The sequence below is a fragment of the Ciconia boyciana genome, chromosome 3 (assembly GCF_034638445.1).
Source record: "Ciconia boyciana chromosome 3, ASM3463844v1, whole genome shotgun sequence".
In the NCBI taxonomy this organism is placed as follows: domain Eukaryota; kingdom Metazoa; phylum Chordata; class Aves; order Ciconiiformes; family Ciconiidae; genus Ciconia; species Ciconia boyciana.
The window spans coordinates 70,726,822-70,746,798 of NC_132936.1; the positions used below are offsets into that span (position 1 = coordinate 70,726,822).

The 19,977-nt window shown below is 35.6% G+C and overlaps 1 protein-coding gene across 6 annotated transcripts in view; it reads right to left on the bottom strand.

The window, feature by feature from the left end:
- Positions 1–19,977, bottom strand: part of SCAF8 (SR-related CTD associated factor 8) — a 171,644-nt gene that overhangs the window by 124,733 nt on the left and 26,934 nt on the right. For 4 of the 6 annotated variants that reach the window (XR_012041526.1, XM_072856062.1, XM_072856061.1 and 1 more), the window contains 6 exons: positions 17,840–18,001; positions 13,848–14,004; positions 11,932–12,062; positions 8,304–8,480; positions 2,584–2,663; positions 2,036–2,153 (listed from right to left, as the gene is read on the bottom strand). Coding sequence is in view for 5 of the 6 variants with exons in the window: in XM_072856062.1 (XP_072712163.1) it covers positions 2,036–2,153; positions 2,584–2,663; positions 8,304–8,480; positions 11,932–12,062; positions 13,848–14,004; positions 17,840–18,001 (825 nt within the window). In the remaining variant the exon portion in view is untranslated. Of the gene's footprint in view, positions 1–2,035; positions 2,154–2,583; positions 2,664–2,977; positions 3,119–8,303; positions 8,481–11,931; positions 12,063–13,847; positions 14,005–17,839; positions 18,002–19,977 lie in introns of those variants that run through there. The other 2 variants (XM_072856063.1, XM_072856065.1) reach the window with 2 other exon arrangements.

A 19,977-nucleotide genomic window follows, 5' to 3' on the forward strand; every position in this document is an offset into this window, starting at 1 on the left:
AACAAATACAGGAAATGCAATGAAAATATTCAGAAATGCCATCAAGACAATTTTGAAAAGTAATTTTAAACCTGTAATCCAATATTGCATAAACATTGCAGAGATTCTCATTACATTTTCACTTCAATTAAACAAACGGTAGATATTCTACCTGCCAGGAGAATGGTAGAAAGGTAGCAGAATGACATGTAGTACCAAGTTGGTTTTTTTTAATCTTCATATTTTTAAACAGCTTATAGTGATAGTTTGCAGAAAACCACAAAATTCTACTATAATTCAGTTAATGCATTTTCCTTCTAACATTATGTGTTTCGTCTCATTTTCTTTTTATTTAATTATTCTTCAACAGTCTGTTTCTTGATATCAATTCCTACATTTCTTGTTGCTCCTTCTGTCCTCTATTGTCTCCTCCTTTCGCCCTCTGCTCCTAATCAAATGCTTAATAATTTTGTGTTTTATCTTTCCTTCTCTTTTCCTTAATCTTTCTCACTGATGCTTAAACATGGAATTAAAGAAAGTCTTCCTCATAACACGCTGAAGTCATTTTACAGAGTAGTTCCAGCAGAAGTTTGTATCTTTTAGCTGTTATCAAGGTGAAAATAAAACTTCCTCTCCATATTGACTAGACAAGAAGCTGAGCAGACCTGAAGGGAAACAACTTCTGGAACAGCAGTCGGAACAGAAGATCAAATAATAAGGGGTGAGTCATATGAACATTCCACCTGTAAATGTACTGTAACTTAATTTCATGGGTAAAATTAATTTAAATTCTAATTCTGCTTATTTTACAATAAGGTAGGCATTCAGCATTTTTATTTTCAAATTAGATAGTTACTTTTAGTTACGTCACATCAAAAGCTCCCAAAACAGATGCACTCTTCAAAGTTATATTCCTTTATAACATTTTTTAGTGTTTAAGGCCAGAAATTGCTAGATATCCACCAACATCAAAAACTATTTACTCTGTAGCTATGTTGTACAAAGTTTCACAGTTACTGCATTTAAATGAGAAATAAAAACAAAACATAGTAAAATAAAGAAGTAGAATAAGAAAATAATATCTACTAAGAATTAAATTACTATTTTTCTGAACAATTAAAAACTCAAAGTCACAATGCAAAACTCAAATGACGTTCTTGATTGAAAGCTGAGTGACTGCACCTTTGCACAGGTTAAACTAAAATCCCCAACAAATTTTTGTTAAGTTTGTGGTCCCTCAGGTTTTCTTTCAATCTAAGATTTCTATTTTACTGTGAAACTAGATCCAAATACTTCACAGAAAAGTCCACTTTATATCTGGTCAGTATCAAGACAGAATAAACTTTTGGGTTTTTTTGTAACGGGATCAGGAGGGGAAAAAAGCAGCTAAATACCGAGGACTAACCTCAGAAGAAATAAGCCGATTTACTTCAATGCAGAGTAGAGAAGACCCAATTCACATAGTTAAGAAGGAATCTTGGGCTGTCTCGAGCACCAGTTCTTAATTAATAATTTCTCAGGAAATACGTGACTTTATTCATTAGCTCAGATTCTTCAACAGAAGGAGACATTTATTAGCTAAGACTTAAAGCTTGGTAGGGGCAATTAAAGTTATCCACAATCTCTATTCTGTCCTCTTGATGGTTCTGCAGCAGCGGCTTGCACGCTGCTCTCCCTTCACAGAAAGAAGCATAATCACTTCAGTGCTCACCTCCTTCTTTCTGACAGCAGGGAAAAAGCTTTTTTCCCCCCCATATAAAGAGCTGAACAGCCAAAGCACAGTCAATCTGTAACTCAGCTAAAGGGTACTCCTTCCTAAGAGAAGCAAAATGTACATCCCACATATTTGGTCGTATTTTTTTTTCTGCTTTAAGCACTTTCTTCCACTTATTCCACTTACTCTGCAAGCTTCTGTCAGAAGATCAGCTGGTGACAAAGATTTTCATTATAAGAGAAGTGTTGGTAACAAGACAGTTTTTTTGTCCTGAAGTAGAGTGTGAATTTTTTATCAGTGGAGAACATAATTATTACGACAGCCACAAGATGGAGTTCTTACCTTTTGAGGCTGCTGTTGCTCCAGAAGCTGCTGTCTGAGATGTTCTAAATTTTGCTGCTGTAGCTGTTCAGCTAGTTGGTGAAAAAGCGAGTTGTTCACAGATTCTGGTACTAAAGGCCTAAAATGAAATAATTTAAACAAACAAAAAAAAACACAACAGGTTTTCTCTTGGTTAAAACAGCTGGTAAACAGGTCTTCACAATTGACTTTCAAGTTTAACTAAAAACATAAAATAATGAAAATAGTGTAGCTAGTTCCACCTTCTGTTATCATCATTATCGCATTAACGCTATGAATATAACTAACAAAGCAAAGAATGTGCTAATTTTATCTTAAAGTGAACAAAACTTCTGGCACACAGACTTATATTAAATATTTTTAAAATGTATTATGTTTCATTAATTTAGTAAATGGTCTTTTCTCTTCCTACTGTTTTAGTATACTTATGCTCTGAAAGAAACAACATTTTCCTTACTATTTAATCCTAATGTTCAACTAGTGTCAGGCAAATTTTAGCATTTTCCATAAGAAACATAGCTTGATCTTACAGTTGGGAAGTGGGAGTTTCCTTTTTAGGCTCTTCGTTTTGTTCAGATTCTTCTCCAAAGTCAAACCTGTCCATCAGCTTCTAGGAGAAAGCAAAATAAGCATTACTGAGTACTCCTTATATGTCTCTTTACGTATATTTACTTTTCAAAAGAAAAATGCTCTTATTTCTCAACTAAAAAAAAAAAAAAGTTTGGCAAATAACCTGAATAGAAAATTAAATGTCATGCTGCTACTGCTACCGCTACCAAGCTATTGAATGCATCAAATACCAAATTTTGTCCATGGCTTTCTTGAGCTCTGGCTGCTGTTACAAGTACAACCACATGTTCTTTCCATAATAAACAGCTAGTTTGGAGGAAGGCTTAAATAAAGATTAATTTTACATAATGGTACCTTTAATTAGAAGAAATTACTATGAAGAGGCCAACTATTCAATCCTTTGGCAATCAGCAAACTGCTCTGCTCATATCAAGAGAAGACCTACAGCTTGATTACTTCACAAAGAATTACTGTATTTTCACACACACGTGTCATTTAGACAACCTGAATTCCTTCAAATATACTGCTCCTTGAAAACAACTTCTCACGTAGTCTGCAAAAAATCAAAGCAAGCAGTTATCATGTAAGAGCAATAAGCCTCCAGAGGGATAAAAAGAAAGGTATTTGACAGGGAAAAAGAAAAACTTGGATAAACTTCTTGTTTTATTGGTAAAGATGTCTATGCTGTAGTTCTGCTGAACAAAAAAAGTCTGTTTTGTTTATTAATTTTTAAACAGCCCAGAAGCATTTCAGCAGCGTTTTACTTTCTTGAAGACAAATCTAAAGAACAAGCATGAAGAAATACAACAAATCTTATTTGTCACTGAGATTGCCTTTTTTCAGTAACTATGCATTGATAGTTCAGTGCTATCAAACCCATCTCCATCCATCTTTACACCTTGGAAGTTTTCTGAAAAGCAGCATTATTGCTGTACTACAAACCACCATAACTTCTCAAACCTTGGTCTCAGAAAAAAAAAACAAACAAGAGGATGAGAACATAGGGCAGTTATTTTGAAATACGAAGGCAAAACCGTCTCCAGTAACAAGCCATGATGATTCATTCAGTAGCCCATTTTCTTTCTCAGGATGCTCTATTTACTCTTAATTACTGGAGGCCAGCAAGAAGAACAAAGCATAAGCTAAGAGACTGATCCATCAAGAATTATTAGAACTATTTTCCCAATGAAATAGTCTAATATATATGAAAGCAGGACTGAATATATCTCTGAGAAAACACAGCAGAAACATAGACCATCAAGCTTATGTGAGATGCGATGCTAAAATCCAGAATAACTTTCACCATATACAGCTAATCCATTTAAAGCAAGGTAGCCACCTTCTATTTTTTTTCATATTGTTAGAATATTTTCAAGTAAAGCATTTGCAAAATGCTGCTGCTCTGAAAAAAATACGCATTTTAGAAAAACAGTCTCATCTGTAAAATATTATTAATCATCATGCATCTTCCACCATGACAATGTAGAAAGGAAGACAACAGAATATGTACTATTTAATCATGAGAGAAAAGTAACAAATGGAAAGTAGTCAACAATTTATGATGTGCAAAGAAATTATTTAGTTAAACTGGGGCCACCGAAAACCAAAGAACTTCCAGCCAAGACAGGCAAATGTGCAGCATGATTTTTGTTTAAATTTGTTTTAAATAATATAGTAGATATTAAAGGGAAAAATCTGAACTGAAATATCTTGATTTTTAAATAAATTGTAACAGAATACACTCTACAATAAAGCAATATAAATTAAAACAAATTAAATATTAGGATACCTAGGTTAACCCACCACACGCACACATATAAAAGTATAGAACTTTCCATGAATGCTACAGCTGTTACTTTAATTACCTAAAAAGAGAATATGTTCATTAAAAGCAATGGGAATGATTAAAGACATGAAAAAAGCTTTTTATTCCAAAGGAAACAAAATTATTCTTAAGGATCAGGATATTCTCTTTAGAAGTTAAACCAAAAGGAATAGGACATAATGTATAGGAAATGTTGATAAAAAAAATCTTTCTTTACCATAACACAAAGATGTGGTCATGTAGCAAGATTACAAACCACTAACATTTGATGTTGACAAAAGAAAGGAATTTTTCACGTAATGCATATTAATTTGTGCAACTTATTACCACAAGATACTATGGAGACTGAAGAGCTTGAAAACAAATGACTGGAAGAACTGCCAAATTTATTAAAAAGAAGGATTTTTTTAAAAAGATGGCTACTTATGTATTAATCAGAAATATTTTCCTGCACTATTTATATTTGTTATCCAGTTCGCCATCATTATATCATGGAATGAGAACCAAGCTTCACGGTTTTCTTTGGATCATGATGCTTACTGCTTATATATTTTAAAAAAGGCAGCTTTTATGATGTCTGCCAACTCAGAACATTTGCCTTTTGGACACTGCCTTCAACCATTTAAGTATTTCTATATCCATATCATGGCCCCATCCTCCATTCTCTAAACTCCATCATAAGTCTGTTCAGTATCTTCTACAGAAACTATTCAGTATTTCTTATTACTATTTTCAGGAATTGCTAGATTCTCTGATTTTGCTGCTGCAGCTTTTTTAAGATGTTCAGGACTGGCCACTGTACCTCAGGTAAGAATACTTCATCAATTTCCACTAGACAGCATCTCTTCTGCCCCATTCTTCCTAAGTCTTGGGATCACAGGACAGTCCAGGTTGAAAGGGACCTCAGTAGGTCTCAGTCCAACTTTCTGCTCACAGCAAGCTCAGCTGTGAGCTCAGGTCAGGTTACTCGGGGCATTATCCAGTTGAGACTTGGAAACATTTTATTTTCCAACAACTGAGACAATCTTTCCAAGCAACCTATCCCAGTGCTTGACTGTCCTCATGAGAAAAAAGGCTTTCCTTATACCCACTCCGAACCGTTTCATTTCAGTTTCTGTCTGTTGTCTATAATCCTGCTGCTATGCCATGCTGTGAGGAGCCTGGCTTCATCTTCTTGCTGACCTTCCTGTAGGTGTCAGGAGGGCTGCTGTTAGGTCTCCCCCAAAGCTGCCTCTGCCCCAGGCTGAACCAGCTCCAGTGCTCCAGCTCTGACCATTTTGGTGGTCGTCCACTAAACTCACTCCACTTTGTCAATGTCTTTCCTGTATGGGGGCCAGGGTGGCAAAACTGGATGTGATACTCTAGATGCAGTCTAGAGTAGATGGGATGTCTAGATGGGACAATCATTTCCATCAGTCACCTGGCTATACTCCTGCTCACACAGCCCAGGATTTTGCTGGCCCTCTTTGCTGCCAGGGCACTCTACTGGCTCATGCTCTGTTGTTATAAGTATACTTGTTAACAACTTGTTTTCTTATAAAGACTAGAACCCCAGAGATTAAGCAACTGTATGTCTGGTTCTCAAACAAAGGCTGTTAACAGTCCAGTGTTACTGTTCATTGTACTGTTATGACACCCTGGTTTTTGATACTTGTATCTCTAACGGTATTGTCACCTGCAATTGAGGCATTTTGTGTTAAATATAAAACTATTGCAAGGTCTCTAAAATGCATACAAGAACTCTACAACTTCAGAGCTCATGGTCTTCAGCTATTGAGAAGTGGGATTCAGGTGGCAGGTGATACTGGTGCTGAGAAACCATTTAAAAAAGCAAGGAAATTATCCCCAAAACTTATGATCGCAAAAATAAGATTGTCCATTAGTACATATATATTAATATGTACTGTTCTATAATACCTAGATTCAGAAATCCTGAAACCTCGGAAAAAGGAGAAAATAGGTATGGTAGCGCGAATGTTGTATTAAAAAAAAAAGGGGGAAAAAAAAGAGGAAATTCTAAAACAACATGCTATTTCTGCAAAGCAGCCTAAATAACCTTTGAGTAAAAGCCTCAATGGACTAACAAGACATACATTATCAGTTCATTCACAGAGATGCTATAGAACACTGAATAATTTGAGAATTTGAGATGTATTATAATCTAACACTACTTGTATAATGCAGAACTGAGGTACAGATCACATACTATAAACACAACTCTTCCACAGCTTACGAGAACAAATCAACACTATATATCTAGTGAAAGCTTGTAAATTATCACACTGCCACAAGAATTCCTTCCACAACACTTACCTTCGAAGTCCCAGAAATCACAATCATGTACATTCACTCAGCTGACAGTTTTCATGACAACAAGACTCCAGCATACTGTTACTGGCATAAATTAACTAAAGATCATCAGGCTGAACTCACTCAAGGTATATAAACATCTCATCAGAATGCCAATTCCTTCAATTTGCTCCAGTTAAGTTGCTCAACATTCAAGACAGCCACACCTACAAGTACACCTATCCATATAAATGCTGGAGTTGAAGTCTGCGGAATAAACCACAATACAATGCCGTATTCTTAATTACTTTTTGTATCTAAATATTAAGGCAGTTCCTATTAACTGATGCATTCATTCCCTGTGACTATACCTACTTGAGTTGATGGTTACAGCTGTGACAGCATGAGTACAGGCCATTTTTTCCTTATTTATTTTTACAGCTGCATTACTTTCATTAGTAATGACAACTCTCTATTATTTCAGAGATTTGAGTTAAGCTGATCAAATTCTAGAAATATAAGATAAATTGTCCTAAAACTTTAAACTCAGCACTTATCAAGTTCTGAGCAGCTAATTGCCTGAAAAAGAGATTATCTGGGTTAGGAAAGATAAAAGGGTTTTTGCTTCTCTGACTTCCTTATTCTTATTATTTATTCACTCCAGGACAATCCTACAGAGTTTATCTACTCACAAGCTGTTTTTTCCAAAGATAATGGAACAAAATTTAGTTGGTTTTTTTTTTTTAATCTTTGAGTAGAAGTTATAATATATATTATAATAGTATTATACTATTACTACTGTAATTGTCAGCATGGTTATTGCTACCTGGCATTCAGCTATATTAGTCGACTTAAATTCCTGTATTTATTTATTCTGTATTTACTTAACTTTTTTTAAGATAGGCATATATGTTGCAACACATACAAAGTATCTTCACCTAGACAGTTTGTTTGTTTTTTACATTTTGATATCCTTTAAAAAGTGTCACTTGACTCGTTTTAACTACAGTCTTAAACTTATTTCTTCACTTATCATCACTTTGTGGCTAAGATTAGAAGTTTTCTTGGCATTTATAATGTAAGAAAATCACAAGTCCAATCATGTTTTACCCTTCTGGGAAAACAGCGTATATAAATTTCTGCATGTTTCCCTTTCGTTACCTTGTAAGAAATAATTTCCTACCTCAGATCATAAACACAGGAAGGGGAAATAAGACATGCTCAATTCTCACTTCGGTGTTACAAAGGGTGAAGAAAAACATGTAACAATGGCTTAATTTTGCTAAATCAAATCCATCTTCATACTTGATGATCCTTATGGGTCCTTTCCAACTTGAGATATTCTATGAAATGCCATTTAGCCCTAAACTCATATAAAACTAATATTTTCATTTATACTACTCTCTCTAGACATTTTTTGTAAATTTTCAAGATAGAGCACTTTAGAGTATATTCATTATCTTTAAAATCTCTAAAGTCAAACCATAAAATCCAAAAGAAGACTCTCCCACCTACATATATTTTAACAATAAATATTTCTTCAAACTTCCATTATTCTACTTCTACCTTATTAAAAGAGACACTCTGTTCCAGTGGATTAAGTGTGTTAGCAGCAGCAGCTGCAGCTGTAAGTTGTGCTGTGAGGGCCTGTAACTGAACGACAAGACCAGCATCCAGGGCTTGAAGTAGTGAAGGCTGAGGTTTCTGCTGCTGTATCTGCAGTGTCTGTATCAACTGCTGAAGCTAAAAGAGAAAAGATAACAAATGCATTAAACAAGAACATTTTTTTAAAAAGCAAAAAACAAAAACCAAACTATTCTTTCCTCCTTCCAAATAGGAGAAAAAACCCTCAGGAACGCAGTATCATCTAACCTATGGCTATTATTTCATCTTAGTTTGTTTTCATTTACGGCAAATTTTGTTCCCACTTACTGGCTAATTTGTTTTCTGTGGCTGATAAGACATGCAGATGCTTCTTCCTCCTAACTTGCTCTGATAGGTTGCATGATGACCAGTCACCACTCAGGATTTCCTGCTTTCTAGGGTTTCCCCTCTTCTGTTTCTCCAGTTTGATTCCTTCTGACCTGAAAAAAATCTGTTAGCCTACTCCAGCTTCCTAAGGGCCCACCTATATTAGGAAAATCTGTATACTGTAACAATACTTGTGTAGAGAAAATAACTGCACTGTTGCAAGCTCTGCTTTAGGCTGATGCAACATGTCTATATGAAGAGCTTGCACTAGTGCCTCTGGATTAGTCACAAGGAAAATCTCATGCTGAAACTCAGGTTTGCACTGATAGAATGCAACTCCCTTGCTATATTAACAAAACATAAAAAGCAAATTAACCAGGAACTGGAAATAGAATTTGACTTCCTGCAATGGCACAGAGTCTGGGCTCTGTATAGCACTACTTTAGGATAAAAATTGCTGAGATGCAATGTTGAACCAGAAGCAGCAGCTCTGGGGCAAGACGTAAAGTAACAACAAAGTATGTTACAGTAAAAACAAAGTATGGGTAATGCCAAAAGACAGATGTTAAAAAAAACTACTTAAAAATAGCATTGGATGTTTCAAATATGATTTTAAAGTAGTTTTGGGGGGTGGGGTGGTGGTTGGGGAGGTTTGTTTAAACAGCTCCACTCACAACCCAGGAGAGGTCTAGGACTATACTGCAATGAGTACTAAATATTATCAGAGAAGGAACTTTCAAAAGTGTAGTGAACGGACCTAAGACATTTCATCACAGTATATCAGGATACCCTAAGAGTCTCTTCCTTCAAACCTAGAGGAGGAAAATAAACAAAAATAGAATATCTTCCATAGTTTTTTTTTTTAGAACAAAGGTACAATCCAATCGCCTTGTGTATCTTGATTTCCTTATTGCAACTTCCTATTTATATATAATTTTTTAAAAGGAGCTGTCCCAATGGGGAAAAAAAGGCTTTTTCATCTGCAGATCTATTCATCTGTTGAATAGAGATGCTCCCATAAAATTGTACAGATTTACCTTAACACAAAAGGAAAAAATGCTAACCCTATGGAAAGCAGCCCTTCTAAAGTACCATGGGGTTAGTGGAAGCAGTCCTTTCACCTTCCACAAGGTAAACCCCTGAAGCCTTACCTTTGGGTATTTCTGGAAAAAAGGTTGAGCAAATCCAGGTAGTTCAAACTATGGTGACGTAAGTCCCTGATCATGTTCATATTCCACCTCCTCATGGGCTTCATCACTGAACTCTTACAGGGTTCAATCCTTCCCTTCTTACTAGGGCTCACTACAAACTCTGCATAAGCTGATTAGGTTGATGTTCTTTTCCACAATGCATCAAAAATGTATGATCCTTTTTCAAGATTGTTTTAGAGTTACCTGATGATAATGTGAAACAACTCTTCCTATTCTTTAAAAACAGTTAAACAGACTCGTTATACAGCTGAGCCTCTGAAAATGCTTCAGTTATTGGTCTACCTCACAAAGAGCTTTAACTGATTACTGCAACAGGCAAAGCTGAAGAGCTCCCCCCTCCCTTCTTGGCCGATCCACAAAAGATGAGCAAATATGGCTGGTCCACCTTGTGCATTGCTCTGAGTAGGAAGGAATCAAACTGAAGAAGCAGATATGGAAGCCCTAGAGTGGGAAAATCCTGGGTGGTCACCATTCTAGCTGTTTTCACATTCTTGTTGGTCACATCTTTCTTAGTCTTCCCTCTCCTATGTCTAGGCTCTCAATTCACCTGCATGCATTCTCACCCATAAAACACAATGTTAAGATGAAATCAAGGACTTCGGAGCTTGGGGCGGGGGGTGGAGTGGCTTGGAGAACAGGAAGAAAAGAGATGGAGAGGATGGAAGCAAATGTTGTAGTTCATCTACCAGTCCTAGAGATCTGCACATACATGTTTATTGCATACCCAGTCTGTCTCCACATTTCTGCTTAGGGCCATCTTTTCCCTCTCCCAAAATCCATTCTCTTCCTCATTTTACTGTTTTGAGCTAAGTAACCAAATGGTATTATTTAGTCATCTGTTGTCTTTGAAACTCTAATTCCCTTCTCACCTTCATAATCTTTTTCTTTTGCTTCTTTTTTTTTTTTTTTTTAAAGAATACTCTCTAGGTAATAATCTTTAAAATTACCTTACTGACTTTCCATGTATTTCCCGTTCTCACTTCACATCCCTTCCTTGTTTAAGAGCTATTCCACTATCTTTCCTCCACATTTCAAAAGTATCCCACAAACTCATTTTGCTCTGCTTTTCAATGACCCATCAATTTCTTTCAGTGTAATCAGATGAAAAATACTCCCTTCACTTGACTTATGAACAATTACAAACAACTCTGCTTAGCTGAACACTGTAAAACAATCTCACTAAGTAAAGTTGTTATTGTCAGCATCAGTGCTTTGTAACAGCTCACTGGTGACTGCTTCTCATTCATATGCATGGGATTTTTGTTTAGTACCGCAGCAGGTAAAGCATCCTACTCCTCAGTCCAAATAAAAATCATAATGCCAAACTTATGCTGGTGCCAGAGTTCTAGCATAAACTGAAAAACCATGATCTACATTTTTACAGAAAGCTGATCGTGTGCACTCAACTTATATGGCTGCAGGTTAAGAGGACAAGCAGTTCTATGCATGCTGCACATCAAGCCACTTTTTTTGGAGTTGAGCATTTAGAAACTGAGGAACACAGTCAATTCTAAGACCTTATTTTTGAATGCTGCAAAATAAAAATTATATTTAGCTGATGGAAAGATAAAGAAAAGAATCAACACACAATGCACTTCCAGAATGAGTACATTCCTATTACATAATTCTGTACAATGTTTAGCTTCTTGGGGCATCCAGCAGAGAAACATGCTTAAACTGGCATTCTATTTTATACCTATATCCGTGAAATCTTAATGCTGCTCTTGATTTAGTCATCTGCAATACTATATAGAAAAGTATGTATTACAGACCATGTTATCTGAAGTCACATTCTGTGATACCTTTAAGGAACAAACAGGGTTGGTTACAAAAGGTAACAGGAAGTTTTAGTTTACCTGGAACTTACTTGTGATGAACAGCCTCATGGGATAGTTAACATGGATACCAGACACAAAACTAAGAGATACTCATGAAAGCAGTATTCCTTAAGTGTACCTTAAAGACACAAAGCATCAAAAAGTGTACAATGTAACTGTTTACAAAATATTTACCTGTTGGCCTTGAGGACTCTGTAAAATCTGTGCAACAGCAGCAAGGGTATCCGTATTAGCGATCTGAGATACCCAAGGATCAGGTAAACTCTGCACCACATTGGCTGGAGTAACTGGAGTCACAGGTGTTCCTAAAAAAAAAAAATCCAATATGCCAAAATATTTTAACATACAGACTTAGAAATACTGTTAGAGAAGGAAAAAAAAAACCCAAAACCAAAATTCTGCTGTAAAAAGAAATTATAAACCAGACATGAACATTCCTGTTTATTTTCTACAGCAAAGATTTCTGGATTGTAAGAAATCAAATTATGAAGATACTATAATCTTCATAGGACATCAAAACCAGTTATTAAATACTGAGAAAGCACTGTATTAACATCAATTTAAACTACTTTTCTGACACACACAGAGCGCACAGAAGTAACACAGACTCACATCAACATTCCTCAAGTAGCAGGATTACTTTGTGTTAAGTGTAGTTCACAGCTCTTTCCACTATTGACCTATGGGAACTACTAACAAAAACACTGACAAATGCAAAACAAATAAGTTTCACACAGTAATCCAAACCATTTAGTGGAAACAGTATATACTAAATGATAATTGTTAGCAATCTACTCAGAAGTGTCTGCTAGTCCAGAACTTACTGCACGTGCACTCTATCCCCAGGAGGAGCCTTAAGGATTCTACTAAAAATTTCAACCTGCAGCAGCTGGATTTATGAGGATTGCCCATTTTATCATTTTTTTTCAAGAGGAACATTGAGACTAAATCAGCAATCTGATAATGAGTTTCATGCCATAATCCAAAAGAATCCTCCAACCCTGAAAATACTCCTACTTTTAGCTCAGAAGCAGAGATATGCTGATGAACACTAAATGTGAATGACTAGATTACTGTTTTAAAAGACAATTTGCATCAGAATTCAAAAAAAGCATTAAAGCTATGATTTCAACAATTTAAAGTAATCAAACTAATGAAAATAAAAAACATTGAGCTAGAAGATGCAGTAAATCCAATCCAAGAGCTGGAACTTTTACATGTTTACAGACATCAATGAAAAATAAGGTGGATTTGTCCACCTCACTGCTTTTCAGCATGGGATCAGCAAAAGGTGGGTGACAAAAGCAGGTCCACATGTGCCAAAAAACAATTCCTATATGTAAAGTTTCCCATACAACCCAATCTTGAATGAAAAAATCTCCACAAAATGAAACAAACTGAAAAGCCAGTTCCCCACCATCTACCTACATAAGTAAGGAAGATGCTTTAGAGCACAAAATTATCAAGTCTGCATGTATAATAACATTAGTGTTTGTTAACTTGGGGGACAGTCCATGAGTAGTTGTTTGCCCACACGATTCTCCACTATGATTTCTGGCCCACATACTTCAGATTTGAGGGAGAGGGAAGTATGTCACCGGCTACAGCTTTTATTGTCAAGATGGTTTTTTCCCCTCAAAATCATTGCCTGTTGGCCAGCAAAAGTAAAGGACCATTGTCTGACCTGATCCAGCAAGCTCAATCCTATGGACAGCAAAAAGATACTGATGTATCATTTCTCTCAATTGTGTCACCACTAATTAACAAAGACTGCATTAAGTGCTGCGTTGGGTTTTTAACTCTGTCAGGGATCTACTGTTTTGACTTTTGAGTGCAAAACTAGGTCTTATTGCACTGTTACTCAATCTACATATATTTATAATACACAGTTGGAAAGTAAACACAAGAGGCTGCCTCTTAGTTTTGCTATTTTCCTGATCTGGACATCGGCTATAATATATTTCTTTCTAGCATTCATTTGATTTCTCTAAAGGAAACCAGTGAGATTTTTCAGCATGTTAACAGCCAACATACCAAAGCTGACACAAGTGTTTTGATTCAAAGTATGATTTTAACCTATCTCTGTTTACCTGGTGTATTGTTGCTCATAGCAGCTGTAGTGCTGGGCAAGACAGGGGTCACAACTGGAGGAGGAATTCCTGCTGCCATATCCAAGAGAGGCTGAATAATTTCACTCTTGAACACATTATTCTTCTGCCATAAATTTAGCACTCTAACAATTTTACTCTAAAATGAAGAAAGGATAACGGAAGATGTGAGTCATTCTTATCTTTCTTGTTATTTTCAATTATGGAATTCTTAACAAGCAACATCAATCTGTCTAGATGGAAGCACCTTTATGTTTACAAACAGTAAGAACCATAAGAACAGGTATACTGGGTCACGCCAAAGATGTCTAACCTATGAACCTGAGGCTGACCTATATAAGATGCCTAGGCAACAGTAAAGACATACTACGCACATAGTGACAGTCTTCTCTCCACAGAAAATGCAATACAGTAAAACAAAACAAAACTAAACGACTGTATCTGACACCTTTATACCTTTGCACTTGGAAGACTGTATGGAAGGAAAATTATTTTAAGGCAACATTTTAAAGCATTACTAATAATTAAAGCAGGCATTGTTACTCTCCTAAACTTCTATAGTCAACATATATGAATGCAATTCTGATTTACCTATGAACCAAAATTACTTATGTCCACTGAAAAATGGGCATATACTAATAAGACTGCTAAATACTTTTATTAGGAAAGTAGCTCAATATTTTTCAAGCTCTCTTGAAACACAATTCCCTGCCTACTGAAATTGCATAGTAGGATTATAAATGTGCATCACAGAGAAGGAAAAAAAAAATAAATCAAAATTAAGACTTCATACAATTCCATCAGATGTAACTCATTGTTCAGCTTGCAAATACATTTATATTCCACTGTTTTAATCTGCTCCCAAATCTTTTCTTTTCTAAGCTTCACTTCTACCCAGAGGCAAGATTTTGCTTGATCTTGAAAAGTCGGATAGTAATGTATGGGATGGAACAAGACACCTTGCTTATTTGGGGCAGGGGTGGGGGGGTGGGGTGGGGGAGGTTAGTTGTATCATAAAGAACAGAAAGTTCTTCACAGGATCTTGTGTTTGCTGTCACGAAGACGGTTAACTTATTTAAATTCTATAAAACATGAATATAGAGTACTTAACCAAACAGTGTTTAAACCAAAGAAAAAAAAAAAATTAAGTTTGCTCAGAATTCCAAGAGGATACTTAAATTTAATACAGAAAAGTGCTGAATTTTCACTGTTTGGAAGATGTAATTTAGTGTTCCTTTAAAGAAATCTCTGAAGGCTTCCATTCAGCATTACAGTATATGAGCCTTTCTTCTTTGGAAGTTTGTTTTGTAAGGCAGTCCCTGACAAGTCCATCAGAGGCTCTGATTTCCCTCTTCTATTCAGAACAGAAATATAAAACTATTTCTGCACCTCGGTATCTATCTCCCCCTTGCATTTTCCACAGCTGAGCCAGACAAAGGAATCAGTGGGGTGTTTTTTGCTACTTTAAATGAACTGCTACTATACTTCTGCTTGATTTTTAAAACAAACAAACAAACCTGTTGTGTTTCTCTGTTATGCCTTTTAATCAGATTAAACATCAAAATGCTAGAAAACAGGTACATCCTTGGTATCTTTGACAGTATAATTTTTTGCTGGGTCAAATACATGGTAACTACTTTCATAGCACAAAGACTTTCCTATAATACTGAATCCATATGCAACATAGCAGCAAGACTTCAGACTGCAAAACACATTTTCCATAGCTGAGGTGAAAAATATCCTAGAAATGAACCTGATGGGAGCTTTACAGACTATAAACAGACTATGTTTTACTATCCGTCTTCATATCTGTGCTGGTTTTGGCTGGGGTAGAGTTAATTTTCTTCATAGTAGCTAGCATGGGGTTATGTTTTGGATTTGTGCTGGAAACAGTGTTGATAACACAGGGATGTTTTCGTTGCTGCTGAGCAGTCCTTACACAGAGCCAAGGCCTTTTCTGCTTCTCACACCACCCCACCAGCAAGTAGGCTGGGGGTACACAAGAAGCTGAGGGGGGACACGGCTGGGACAGCTGACCCCAGCTGACCAAAGGGCTATTCCATACCATATGGCGTCATGCTCAGCATAGAAACCTGAGGGAAGAAGAAGGTAGGGGGGGACGTTCGGAGTGATGGCGTTTGTCTTCCCAAGTAACCATTACGCGTGATGGAGCCCTGCTTTCCTGGAGGTGGCTGAACACCTGCCTGCCCATGGGAAGTAGTGAATGAATGCCTTGTTTTGCTTTCCCTATTAAACTGTCTTAATCTCAACCCACGAGTTTTGTCACTTTTACTCTTCTGATTCTCTCCCCCATCCCAGCGGGGGGGAGTGAGCGAGCGGCTGTGTGGTGCTTAGTTGCCGGCTGGGGTTAAACCACGACAACAAACACCTCTAATGTGACACATTAGTTGCCATGCACTGAAATATCACAGAATAAGTGGCACTATTTCTTACCCTACAATAAATTTACTGTATTTTTTTAAAGCCAGACACAAACTGAGTACTTGTGCCCATCCTTGTGCCAGCTCCCCTTCTTCAACAAGTCAGACTATTTCCATGTTAATATATTTCCCACAGTAGTAAGCTAAATGATTATACGGAACAAAATAATACTGCTTATGGAATACAGCTTAATGAAGAAAAATATAAGTTAACTATCTATATATTACTATATATTATATATATAGTATATATACTATATATTTATAGTAATAGTATATATATAGTATACATATTACTATATATATCGTATATATAGTAGTATATATATAACTATATACTATATAGTAATATAATATATATATTACTATATATTAACTATATATATGTAAAACACTGTGAAGCAGCACAAGTTGATCATGCAGATAACCTAAAACCAGACTGGAAAAATGTCATTTAACTTAAATAACTTGTTCAGCAGCACCTCAGAACTCAGTTGCAGAAAAGACGACAGACATCCATAGCAGAGTTTTTCAACCACTTAAAATTTGCAGATTCCAACATATTTTCCTGCAGAGGTCCTAACTCCTCTAAAAAGGCAAGAATCCCAAGACAACTACAGGAGACACGCAATGGCTGAACTTGCCTTAATCACCTTCAATGGATGCCTTGGGTTTTCAGATCTTTGGTTGAAAGATACAGCTTTAGGATGGCAATCGACTATTCAAAGAATAACCTGTCTTTCTCTTCCTGCAGTGCCCTGCCTCACTTACTACTTGACTTAATGACTCTATTACACAAATTTATGTGGACATAAAGCCCTTAGCATTTCACATTGTTTTGTAATTTTTCAATTCAATAATAAGAAACTCTAGCTATTGTAAGATCCGTGACAAGTATGAAGGAAATTAAACTGCCTGCACCCTCTGCTATTTCCAGCCAACCTATTATAAAGATCATTTGGTAGCGATCTTGACTACTATGGTCCAAGGGAAGAGCTGAACTATTGGGTCAAACTGTTCAAGTTAGGCCTTACTCAGCTGTTGGTTGATTTGGTATCAAAGGAAAAATAACTTTTAAGACACTTTGCTGTTTTTCTATTGCTCCTTCAGTCCAAAACACACTAGTTTGCACTAAAGTTACTGCTACAAAGAAAGATTATTTATTCCTTGACACTATACAAAACCTGCTCATTCATTTTCTCACTAAAGAGGGGAAGACGACAATAAAAGACTGACTACAACTCTATGTCCTACCAAATGCCTGCTTAGTTTTTTTTCCCCATCAAAATACATTAACTCAAGTCCATCCACTCTTCCTGAAAACCTTTTCGAAATTCTAATTAATCTAATTGGATATGTCTTCTCCTAGCCCTACACTCAGACAAGCAAAATTAAAAGAAATACATATAAATGTGTAAGTCTACAATTAGATACACTCTAGCAAGCAAAAAGTGAGATCAAAATCTTTATTCTTTATAGATAACATAGTAAAGATTGTTTTAATTAGAAAAAAAACTATAAAAAGTGGTTTACCTTGTCATCCCCAGGACAACGGTACAAGTTCTGGAAAGTGCTGATGATGTTATTGCTGAATCTTGGAGCAAATACATCCTTTTCTTGCCCAAACTGATGCCGGGACTGTCTTACAATGGAGTCAATGACATACAGACCAGGTACCTTGTATTCTGGTTTGCACTACAAAGAATAATAATTTAAAATGTGCATATGTGAAAAATACCAAAAACCATTAATGGCAGAGTAAATATGACCTGTCCTCTCTAATTTTTAAATGGGTCAAAGCATCACCAAAATGTTCTCTATTTAACAAATTGTCCTGAAAAATTAAACTCTCTCAAAACCAGCTAACTGTTAATGTTCAAATTATCACATCTATGTGTATTCTGCAAATATGTGAATGGTCTAAAATCAATTTACTACCACTAAAAAAACTTCTTCGAATATAGCTATTAAAAATTAGCACATGAACCACATATCTTTTAAATGCACACACATACTTTAATAGAACAGCATAGAGCATGACTAAATTCTTCATAGTACATTGGGACTAGCTGTAAATATAATTCAAAATATTTTTGTCCTTCTTTATTATCAAAGCCAACATTAAAATTAACATGTTTACTTTATTTTACATTTTTCTAAGTAGTGTGTGGTATATCCTGCTCCCGCCAGAACAAGAACATATTTATGTGGACATCTGTTTGGTTGAGAATATACCAGCGATACTTATTTTAAAACTGTGGAAAACTCGCATAATTTACTAACAGCACTGTATTTATAAAGCATGTCTGCTAACTACCATACTAATTACTCAGGTTAATTTTACTTAGTTAACAATTAAAGCTAAATTTTTTGCCTTTTAATTGCAAAGTAATTGCACCAGACTAGTGCAACCAGTTTTAAGGCAGAATAAAAAGTCGTACAAAAATATAACGAAGTCATCACCAGAATATACTACGACATGGATTCACTTCATGAATATGGGTTGTACACACTTATCACAGAAGTTACTATGGAAAACATGGCAAAGTACACCCATTCCCTCTCTGGTCCAGGTAGTCTATAAACATACTATGTAACACACTAAATTCATCCTCTCTAATACAGTGCCAAACAAACTTTTCAGACTACTAATTTTATCATAGCCTAGATATAAACTTCCTGTTTTGAAAAGTGCTGATTTGCTAACATTTGCAACCTCAATAAAGCATTTATTTAGGGTCTAAACATGGTCCAGTGTTTTTAAGTATGGCATTCTTTATTTTTAATAATGTGTGTGGCATCCTTTTAAGAATAAATGTTCATTATTAAAATTATGAAATTAAAATCTAATTGCATATAATACACTGTCTTCAGAGAATCACTTCAATGTATTGTAGCTACTCAAATTTTAGCTAAATTTTTACCCAAAATAAGAATATTCTGCATACAGAACAGACAGGTATATGACTTTTCACAATATTGAAATTAATAAAAACCACAGATATTTAATGAGAAAACTCAGCAAATATGCTAGGTGGAGTATTTAAAAACATGGCACAGACAGAAAGCAAGAAAATACTATCATTAATATAATAATACAGATTATTAAAAAGGAAAAGACAATAAAATACAAATAAAAAAGAACGACAGCTGAAGCAATGAGCCTGCGTATCCCCAATCTGAGATGAGACAAGTTTTTACACAACAAATGTTCACTTATTTTCCTAGTGAGTCTAAGCAATAAGATAATTTGATTACTCAAAGAAATTATTCAAGTCTTTCTGTCACAGTGGAATATCCTTACATATATGGAATGTGGTCATTTGAGCCCTGAAGTGACGTTTTGCCAGAGAATGAAACGGTCAACCAAAATGACAATAGACCAGTGAGTTAAGTGTCACAAAACAAAGACTGTAATGGACAATTATTTCACCTGAAGTTTCAGTAACCTCATGAGATTAATTTTGAAGAAAGAAAATATTGAGGTAGGAAAGAATCAACAGTAAACTAATTGAGATGGCACTGACATTGCTTCCAGAAAAATAATCCAATTATCTTTCAAACATACAACTTAGGTCCATAAATATCAAATGGCTAGAAAAGAGCTTTCATCTGCTTATCTCTGATTCTACTACAATAAGAACTTACTATTTGATGTTATTAATAATTTC